Source organism: Lithobates pipiens, unplaced genomic scaffold (assembly GCF_037356315.1).
Source record: "Lithobates pipiens isolate NorthernLeopardFrog02 unplaced genomic scaffold, aLitPip1_a1.2 Scaffold_8, whole genome shotgun sequence".
Classification (NCBI taxonomy): Eukaryota; Metazoa; Chordata; class Amphibia; order Anura; family Ranidae; genus Lithobates; species Lithobates pipiens.
In genome coordinates this window covers 588,630,883-588,638,833 of record NW_027507903.1, presented here as the reverse complement: position 1 = coordinate 588,638,833, position 7,951 = coordinate 588,630,883, and the positions used below count along the sequence as shown (strand labels likewise).

Sequence of the window (7,951 nt, the reverse complement as noted above, 5' to 3'; positions counted from 1 at the left end):
CTGGTTGATCCTGCTGCTCTCTATCTCCCCCTTCTGTCCATGTCCCCAATTCAGCTAGGGATTTTTCAGATGTAGTGACAACTCTGAACATGCTCAGTTTTCAGTGATTTTCTATGCTGAGCATTTCTTCCCTATCACATCTGAGTAGCCCATGTGATTATAGAGTCAGATGTAGGTGTATACACAGTGGAAAATGACAGCCCACTCCCTCCTTCCTCCTCCATGCCCACTAACCAGCTAAACACAATGGGGGCGGGTTATTACATGTAGATTGATGGAGGCTTCACATCACCTCTTATGCTAAGACACAGGCTGGAGGGGCATGATACAGCCTGTGACTGGCAGAAATCCACTCACACTGTTATTTCCACAAAATAATACAGATTTCATTTCAATTCTATATTTGTATGCCAATTTTAAAGAGTTTATTCATGTTATTTTTTTTTATTTTTTTCTCTGGGTTTTTTTTTTTTTTTTTTTTTAATATGTGACCATCAGCAGGTGACTAGTATCTCCTCCTGCTTATGTTTCCCTGCAGACAGGCTGGGAAAGGTCTGGGTCATGCGACAGCTGTATATCCATTAGGATAAAAGGTACTAAAATAATTACAGTGCCATTATCCATATACAGAAATAGGAGGGACAATGTCAATTAAACAGTGTATGTTTAGTACCAGTTTAATTATACTTTAAATTGTTGGTAAACCCAGGATCCTACATTCACTATATCTGGTCTCCCACAGTACACAGAAAATGGAAATGCAATTATTTTAGTAAATACAAACTGTTAAATACCTCTTCTCATGAGCAGTATATAGGAGTCTTGTAACTTCTATCAGTGTTCGGTTAAAACATGTAGGCAGAGTTTTCATTCTACTCTGACTGTCCTATGAGGCTGCAGGACCCTCTGTCTGGACAGTGCCGATTTGCCCCCAAGGCTCTGTTCTATCAGAAGATGAATTGGGGACAGTGGGAGAAGGGGAGGATCAGAAGACTGGATCAAACAGCCTTTTTTATACACAATGTAGAGGATCCACAGTGGGTATAACATGACTAGTGTAGTCTGAATGTTCCCCTTATACTATTCCTTATCTATTAGAAACGAGACCACACCATAGGTTGGAGTAAACTGGCCACAACAGCCTTTATTAAACATAACTCAAAATTACTCCAATAACTTGTAACTATGAAAATATATAAATATATAAATATATATAAATATATAAATATAAATATAAATAACTTTATTAACATTAAACCACATTTTAATTAACATTAACTGCCCATTCTGGTGATCTCTGACGGTGACCACACTTAAACCAATACCCAATCACTGCGGTACACCTGACCAACTTCCCAAAGGCCTCCACCTGTGACCGGTCGGAGACAACTTCCGCCAGTGAACATAACCGTATTCCCTCCAACGTTCAGGAATACCCAGAGGGGCCGATCGTTAGATGAGCCCCCCACACCCTCAGATCCCTTCTGAGTACCTGTCTACCGTCAGAAACCACCAGAAAACACACCGCCAACAAGAAAAACTTTCAGCTGCCGTGACAACCGATGAACCTGAAAAAGAAGAAAAAGACCAGCAACAAAACACCACAAAACAAACACATAACAATAGGGCGGGAGGGTGGGAAAAACTGCCTCCTCTGTGTCACACTGGGTTCCGAATGATTCCTTAAAGCCACACCTCTCCCTTTTATGTGACCCCTCCCCTACACTGAACTTGTTTCCTGCAAACCTTTTCCTGAACTCCACCCATAAAGCTTAACCCTCTGTGTCCCTCATCCACACTGTCATGTCCAGCACTCCTTATATCATTGCATTCTTAATCCGTGCTTCTCTTGACTAGTGTAGTCTGAATGTTCCCCTTATACTATTCCTTATCTATTAGAAACGAGACCACACCATAGGTTGGAGTAAACTGGCCACAACAGCCTTTATTAAACATAACTCAAAATTACTCCAATAACTTGTAACTATGAAAATATATAAATATATAAATATATATAAATATATAAATATAAATATAAATAACTTTATTAACATTAAACCACATTTTAATTAACATTAACTGCCCATTCTGGTGATCTCTGACGGTGACCACACTTAAACCAATACCCAATCACTGCGGTACACCTGACCAACTTCCCAAAGGCCTCCACCTGTGACCGGTCGGAGACAACTTCCGCCAGTGAACATAACCGTATTCCCTCCAACGTTCAGGAATACCCAGAGGGGCCGATCGTTAGATGAGCCCCCCACACCCTCAGATCCCTTCTGAGTACCTGTCTACCGTCAGAAAACCACCAGAAAACACACCGCCACAGCCCGAAAGGGTGACCCCCTCAACCTTGAGGGCCGCCCCACACCCGAAGAGCTTTCTGTATGCCCTCCTGTAAGCCATAGGACCAGAGGTCAATCCCCACATCCGATAGATGAACGCCATCCCGCCTAAGATAAAGCCCTACATTCACCTCCAATTCCCTGTGTCTTACCACAATGCCCCCGTTCTGCACTACAAACCGCCCAACAACCTTATTAACCCTAATCCTAGTTTTCTCGAGGCTGGCTAAAGACCTGGCCCCCCGCCACACCGTTCTGGCCACAATGTCCGACCACACCAAAATGGTGCCCGGGAACAGGACTCGCATGCGCAACACATCAGCCTTGATATCCGCCAAAATGTCCTTCACTTTCCGAACTCCCAGGTCATTGCCCCCCGCATGAACAACCAGCACATCCGGGGGCCTATCCCTCAAAGCGAAGCGCTCCGCCTCCCTCATGACACGCTCCCACCTCATGCCCGGGAAACCCAACCACATCACCCTAGCAACCTCCCTGGGGATACCCAATTGCCTGCCTGCTGGTAGAGAATCACCTCTCCTGGCCCCCCAGCAGACGTACGAATGCCCCAGGATCCAAACGAGGCGTTGAGAACCTCCATCTGGAATGAAAACAAGAGAAATAACACAACAACCAAAGGAATGTTACAAGCACAGTCCTCCCCCCCATAAATCCCACAGCAAACAACCCCCAGCCGCACCCTCCTTACCCCAGTAGCAACTGCGGCCGGACATAGGACCGGAACCTCCGGGACTCCCATCTACCAATCCGGCGCACCACCGCCTCCTCCAGCCCACATCGAGCCGCTTCCGTGGCCGCCCCAATCCGAAAAGAGTGGGACGCGTAGTCCCGCTCATCCAAACCCACCGCCCTCAGGCATTGCCGAAAGACCGACACAAATTGAAAACGGGATAGAAAAGAGCCCTCCTCGTGCACCAAAAAGGGGCCCGCCCCCACAGGCCGTACCGCCCGGAAAGCCCGTACCGCCGCCACCGGGCACACTACCGAGCCCGGCAGGGCGAGCAGCGTAATCGCCACTCCCCTGCCCCGTTGATCAGTCTTAGACCTACGCAACCGTATACTCACCCGATCCGCAACCACCTGCACATCCTGATCCAACAGACCCCCAGCCACCCGTTTTGAGCGACACACCAACTCCCCGATCCTAAAAGCCCCATAAAACGCCAACGAAAACGCTGCCGTAAACAGAACGGTCTCGTAAGCAGACGAGCAAACGTCCACCAGCCGAGAACAAATTGCCACCAAATTGTCAAATGACACCGGCCGGCGCGCATCCCTACCCTTCCAATCCCTCCTGTACCCTTTCAACGTTTGCCTCACCCAAAAATCCTTCGTCCCGTCCGGCTCCCCCCACAGTTTGAACAAAAAGGCCAACCCCGCCAGCTTCCGCTCAATAGACGCGGGAGACAGGCCCGTCTCAATGTTCCGGGCAACCCAGTACAATACCACCCAGCGCCGGTCGGAGCCCCGACCAGCCACTCCAACCTCCCGCAGGAACGCCCACCATTCCGCCCACACTCTAGAATAAGCGGACCATGTAGCCTCACTCAACGACCTTTTTAACCAACCTGCGGCGATTCCAAGGGAAGTTCCCACATCCACCCGGGGCATGGCGCCCCCGACTCCTCCGCTCCCGGCGCCAGCTGCCGGAACTTGTCCCACTGAAAACGAGAGAGCGAGTCAGCCAAAGAATTCTCCACCCCAGGTATGTGCACAGCATAAACGTAAACATTGAGCCGCAAACAGCGAAAGACCAGGTGTCGCAGCAGCCGGATGACCGGGGGGGAGGAAGCAGTCATCCGATTGAGGACCTGGACCACCCCCATGTTATCGCAATTGATGCGCAACTTCAAATTACGAAACTCCGCCCCCCACAGCTCCAATGCCACCACTATCGGGAACAATTCTAGCAAAACCAAATTGCCCAACAACCCCGCAACCTCCCATGAGCGTGGCCAAGGTTCCGCACTCCACCGACCCCGGAAAAATGCCCCATAACCCGTTGAGCCAGCCGCGTCAGTAACCAACTCCACATCGAAGTTGCTCACTGGCCCCGACATCCACATAGCCCGCCCATTATACGACTCCAAAAATTCATGCCAAGCCCGCAGGTCCTCCCGGTGTTCCCTTCGCAAACGCACAAAGTGGGTAGGGGCGGTTACCCCGGCAGTGGCCCCCGACAGCCGTCGGCAGAACACACGGCCCATAGGGATGATCCGGCAAGCGAAATTCAGCTTGCCCAACAGGGACTGCAGGGCCCGAAGCTGAACCTTCGGCCGGCCCTGCATGCCTGCCAACTCCGCCTGCAGATCCCGTAATTTATTCTCTGGCAAGCGACACTCCATTGCCATAGAATCAATCACGATTCCCAAAAAACTCAATTCCGTCACCGGGCCTTCCGTCTTATCCCCCGCCAACGGCACCCCGAACCTGCCCGCAATGTGCTGCAACGTGGACAGAAGAATCGCACACACATTGGAGGCAGGCGGGCCCACGCACAGAAAGTCATCCAAATAGTGGATGACCGACTCCAGGCCCGAAACATCTCTCACCACCCATTCCAAAAATGAACTAAAAGCTTCAAAATAGGCGCATGAAATGGAACAACCCATGGGCAGGCACAAGTCCACATAAAACTTGCCCCGCCAATGGCATCCCAACAGCCGGAAGCTGTCCGGGTGGACCGGCAGAAGGCGAAACGCCGATTCCACATCCGCCTTGGCCATGAGAGCCCCACGACCATACCGCCTGACCCACCGTACCGCCGCGTCAAAAGACGTGTAGGAAACCGTACACGCCTCCGGGTCAATGAAATCATTGACCGACCCCCCTTTCGGAAAAGACAGGTGATGAATCAAGCGAAACTTCCCCGGCTCCTTCTTAGGAACTACACCCAACGGGGAGACCACCAGGTCCCCCCACGGCTGCACTTCGAAAGGACCACCCATCCGGCCTAGCGCCACCTCTTTACCCAATTTGTCATCCACAACCCCCGGGTGATCTAAAGCCGATCGCAAATTCCTGGCCAACGGCGGCACCCCTCCCAAAGAACAGGGAATCCTAAAACCGTCCCGAAAACCCAGAATTAACCCACGCGCCGCCGCACCATCCGGATACCTATTTAGGAAAGGAAGCATCCTTCCCAGGTTCACCGGCGTCATCCCTCTTGTGACCGGCGGCACTGGCACGCTGACCTTTTTTGAAACAGCGAGACAGGGGGTGGGTGCCGCCGCACCCGGAGCACTCATGCTTGAAGCGGCACGCGCCTCCGAATTTACAAGCCCCTTCATTAAAGGGCCAGCACACCCCCCACTTCTTTCCGGCCGGCAGTCCCGAGGAAGACGCACTCCCGGCCCCCCCCTGAAGAAACGGAGTGGGCGCCCGCGGAGCAGACATAAGCCTCATCCAGAGGCTTATGTCCTTGTGATCCCACCGCAGGTCAGCCCGCACTGCCTTACGCTGACGAAACTGCTCATCATAGCGCAGCCAAGCCAGCCCTCCATACACTCGGTGAGCCTCCCCAATCGCGTCCAGGTAACAAAATAACGCCGAGCAATGCTCGGGGTTCTTTTCCCCTATCACGCTAGCCAATATAGCGAACGCCTGAAGCCAATTTGCAAATGTGCGCGGGATCAGCCGATACCTACGTTTCTCCTCGTCGTCCTTCTTGGAACTGTCCGGCTTAACCCTGTCCAAATTAAATTTCTCGAGGGGGAGCAAGGAGAAAATCTCCACATACTCACCCTTGCCGATCTTGTCCCGCACCTCCTGCTTCAAATGCGCCCCCAATGGGCCTTCGAAACAAACATAGACTTCGCACCGGGCAGCATCCGCGATCCTAACCAGGTCAGACCGCGCCCCCGGGTCCGCGGGCACCGGGGGGACCCCCGAGCCCACACCCCCCGCATCCGTGCTCCCCGACACCGCAGCAGGCGGTGCATCCCGCGCAGGAATGACCTCCGCCCCCCCGGCCCCCCCCACAGTACCCATCCAGGGGGCCACCTGAGGCGACCCGGAGCCCCCAGCAAACTTACCAACCAGGGCCTGCAGCCCCCCCAACAGCTCCTGCAACTGACCTGACGGCCCCCCCGGGGCCACAGGCCCCGCCCCCTGCGCTGAACCTGCCGCAACCCCCCCCAATACGTCCCGGGATCCCGTGGGCACCGCACCCCCCTGCGCCACCCCCATCAGATCCCGCAAGGCATCCGCCAGCAATGTAGACTCCCGCAACTTACCCGGGCCCCCAGGGGCCTCGGCGACCGGTACCGGTCCGGGTGTAGAAAAGGACCCCTCCTCCTCCTGGGACAGCTCGCTCTCCGAACCGACCTCTCCAACGCGCACCGGGGACGCGGCAATCCCCCTGTGCTCCGCGCGGTCCATCCGGTCCCTGCGATCCGGGACTGCAGGCAATGTCCTCCTCCCCCCGCCGCCCCTGGCATGCCGGCGTCTAAAACCAGCCCTGCCAGGCACCTTGGCAGCCTTCTGCGACCCACCCTCCCCCCCCTCCGGCATGCGACCCCCCCGGAGCGCCCCCCTCCCCCCCACCGCGCGGATGCTGGCCCCAGACCCAGCCTGCCGCAGATCCCCCGCCACGTGCACCCCCCCCCCTTGGCCTGCCGACCCAGAGCCATCCACACTCCCCCCCACCTCCACCGGGCCCCGTGCGGTCCCGGCGCCATGTCCATGCGGCCGTGAAGCCCCGCCCCCCTCCGTTCGGCGGCGCAACGACCGCCCGGACCGGGGGGAGCCGATAACCTGCCGTTTTGCCGGGGGGACCCCCGGGCTCCGGGAGTCACGAGGCGGCCGAGGAGTAGGCCCAGGAGAAAAACGCGCCGGAGGCCGAGACCTCCGCGCGCGCAGTGGAACCTCACCTGTCCCGCCGCCGTCCACATCGCCGTCCGTCAGGTCACCCACACGTTCCCGCAGCCAGTCCGCACCGTGCACCTCCGCCGCCCGTCGCAGCCGCGCGAAGAGTCCCTCGAGGTCCGCCATAGCAGAGGAGCAGCGAAAAAACTGCCTCCTCTGTGTCACACTGGGTTCCGAATGATTCCTTAAAGCCACACCTCTCCCTTTTATGTGACCCCTCCCCTACACTGAACTTGTTTCCTGCAAACCTTTTCCTGAACTCCACCCATAAAGCTTAACCCTCTGTGTCCCTCATCCACACTGTCATGTCCAGCACTCCTTATATCATTGCATTCTTAATCCGTGCTTCTCTAGCATGCTTTGCTGCATATACAGACTGATTTTACTGTTGTGGGTTAAGTAACACTTTAAGTACACACTGTCACTGCCATGTATATTCACCCATGTACTCCTCCCTTGCCAGCTCCCTACTTCATCAGAGCTTGCTCCTTTTCTGTCACACATTGTGACATTACCCAAGCTCGAGCTCGCAATTGCCAAGTATGAGCACCATCACGTGGGAAGGAGGGAAGGCAGGAAGATGGAAGTGAAGTCATCTTTCCAGGTATCACTGGAGCTGACCTAGGGTGGATATGTTCTGCATATTGAAAGCCAGAAAACAATGCCAATCTACATTGTCCCTGTATGTGTTTCAGTTTTTCACTGTTTAGCTG

At 54.3% G+C, this 7,951-nt stretch overlaps 1 protein-coding gene across 2 annotated transcripts; it reads right to left on the bottom strand.

The window, feature by feature from the left end:
- Positions 1-2,391: 2,391 nt before the first annotated feature.
- Positions 2,392-6,814, bottom strand: LOC143961215 (uncharacterized). 2 transcript variants are annotated; one of them, XR_013270435.1, is made up of 3 exons: positions 6,608-6,814; positions 3,941-4,033; positions 2,402-2,952 (listed from the first exon to the last, which is right to left on the bottom strand). XR_013270435.1 is itself a non-coding variant. In XM_077470442.1 (2 exons), exons 1-2 carry the CDS (start codon positions 5,660-5,662, stop codon positions 2,830-2,832), a joined length of 1,845 nt encoding a protein of 614 aa, XP_077326568.1. In that variant the 5' UTR covers positions 5,663-6,272; the 3' UTR covers positions 2,392-2,829. The 2 variants fall into 2 exon arrangements, 1 of the variants encoding a protein (XP_077326568.1); XM_077470442.1 differs by lacking the exon at positions 6,608-6,814 and having other exon boundaries at positions 2,392-2,952; positions 3,941-6,272.
- Positions 6,815-7,951: the final 1,137 nt, after the last annotated feature.

What these genes read in the sequence shown, in the direction of transcription:
- LOC143961215 (XM_077470442.1), bottom strand. Translation starts at nt 5,662, where the DNA reads ATGAAGGGGCTTGTAAATTCGGAGGCGCGTGCCGCTTCAAGCATGAGT. An exon ending in TTCCCTTGGAATCGCCGCAG is followed by an intron (nt 2,953 to 3,940) that starts GTTGGTTAAAAA and finishes TTTTCATTCCAG; the next exon opens with ATGGAGGTTCTCAACGCCTC.